At 56.7% G+C, this 1703-nt stretch overlaps 1 protein-coding gene across 1 annotated transcript in view; it reads left to right on the top strand.

Moving 5' to 3' along the window:
• CSUI_001803 (bestrophin) overlaps positions 1–548 on the top strand; it is a 14146-nt gene extending 13598 nt beyond the window's left edge. Inside the window, exon 12 of the mRNA XM_068062006.1 lies at positions 53–548. Within this exon, the coding sequence (XP_067926005.1) occupies positions 53–214 (162 nt within the window). The 3' untranslated portion in view covers positions 215–548. The remainder of the gene's footprint in view (positions 1–52) is intronic.
• The last annotated feature ends 1155 nt before the right edge of the window (positions 549–1703 follow it).

Here is a 1703-nt window from a genome sequence, read left to right as displayed (position 1 = left end):
TCGTAACAGTCGTCCATTTTCGGTAGTTCGCCGGTTGTTTTCGTTTCCTTAGGCACGCAGCTCCCGAAGGCCGACCTGTATCAGCAGCGAGGAGCCATTACCCGTGTCGGGTGTTCGACGCATTGGGGGTCCGTCGCATGGTCTCTCCCCCGCCGACTTAGCTCACAAAGTTTTCGCTAGCAAGCCGTCCAAGGAAAGGGAGGCAGCCGAGTGACGAGACTGCCCGAGCTCTGTACCCTGAGGGCGACGACGAAAGCAAGCTGATTTGGCTTACGCACGTCCTTGAAGCCCAACGACGGGTCACTTTTTTTTAACCTGTGGGGATCGTGAAAGTCATGCCTGAAATCCGTAGCAGTGATTCTCGCGGTGAAAAGGGGTATAAGGGACAATCTCCCGTTTTTTTTCTTATGCAGGAAGCGGAGCCAGTTGCAGCTGAACAACACAGACGTCAACCACAGGCAGGCACATGACGGTGAACAGTCGCGTGGCTGAAGGTGTTTTTTTTGAACGCAGTTTGAGGACCATCTTCAGTGCTGTGGGTCCTGCAGTTAAGTTTTTCAGGTTGCGGAGTCGCGAGACTGGCTGTGAAAGAGGAGGGACTACGGGCGCACGCCCAGATTGAGCTGGACACGAGGGACCGATCACTGAGAGCGTACCGGTTGGCACGGGCGGGGGCCTTAGTGTATCCCTCGCGCATCGGAGTTCACGAAGACGTATGGTTTGTGCTGCTTTTTCGGCCTAGCGGTGCCCGGCAGTCAAGAAAGTAACTATCTCTTTCTTATTCCGCCAGTGGCTGTTCGTAGGCACTTGCGCTTGCCAAGGATTGAGCGTGTCGTGTCACCAAGGGGGCCAGGCTGCCAGGACGCGGGCGGCCCACACGGACCTGAGCGCCGGCTGTGAACTCGCAAGTGACTAGGCAGTTTCTTAGGAAGCCCTACCTCAGCTTGTTGTGTGTAAAACACGCCCGTCGCGGGTGGCATTCTCTACTTGCTCCTCCGTTAGTTCTCCGGCAGTATGACCTTGGTCACGGAGCTGGCCTAGTACACGTCTTCTGAGAACTTCAGTCTGCACCTAGTAACTCCGCTGGTCCGCGCGCGTGTCTCCTTTGAGTGCACCTAGCTGTCGGCCTCACTTAGTGTTCTCGCCTCTTCTCTAGAGTCCGTTGACGTATCTGAGTGTACGGCGGATGCCATCCGGCTTTTTCATTCGGCGTCGCGAGGGTTGAGAACCAGGAAGCACGCAGTCCGCTGTGGAACTGCTTAGCTCGCATTTCTCAAAGCTTCTGAGCTATTGAGAGCCTACGGGTAACGCCCCATGGTGCAGCACCTCTGGTGTACCCAGCGATAGCTCGTTCGGTCAGACACCCACCGTGCGACCCCACGGCTTCGCCTGTTCGGCCTGGCGCTAATCTACGAGGCCGTTAGTTATCGAACATGCTTTCACGCGAGCCGGGTGTTGGGAGCCTCGGTAAGAATGGCTCTCCGATGGTTCTACCAAGCACGCACCACGCCTGTCTCCGTGCAGGAGCAGGTCACACGCTCTCTACACAAGTGGCAAGGTGTTCAGACGGGGACGCAGGCGCGCGTGCGCGGACCGGAGCGTGGTGTCGTGGCAGTTACATAGGACGATTCCCATGCAGGTCACTTCTCCGAATGAAGTGATCATGCCCCGCAAGCTTCACTATCCTTGAAAATAGCACGTAC

This window comes from Cystoisospora suis, assembly GCF_002600585.1.
Source record: "Cystoisospora suis strain Wien I chromosome Unknown contig_723, whole genome shotgun sequence".
NCBI classification, from domain to species: domain Eukaryota; phylum Apicomplexa; class Conoidasida; order Eucoccidiorida; family Sarcocystidae; genus Cystoisospora; species Cystoisospora suis.
This window is presented reverse-complemented; position numbering and strand designations above follow the sequence as displayed.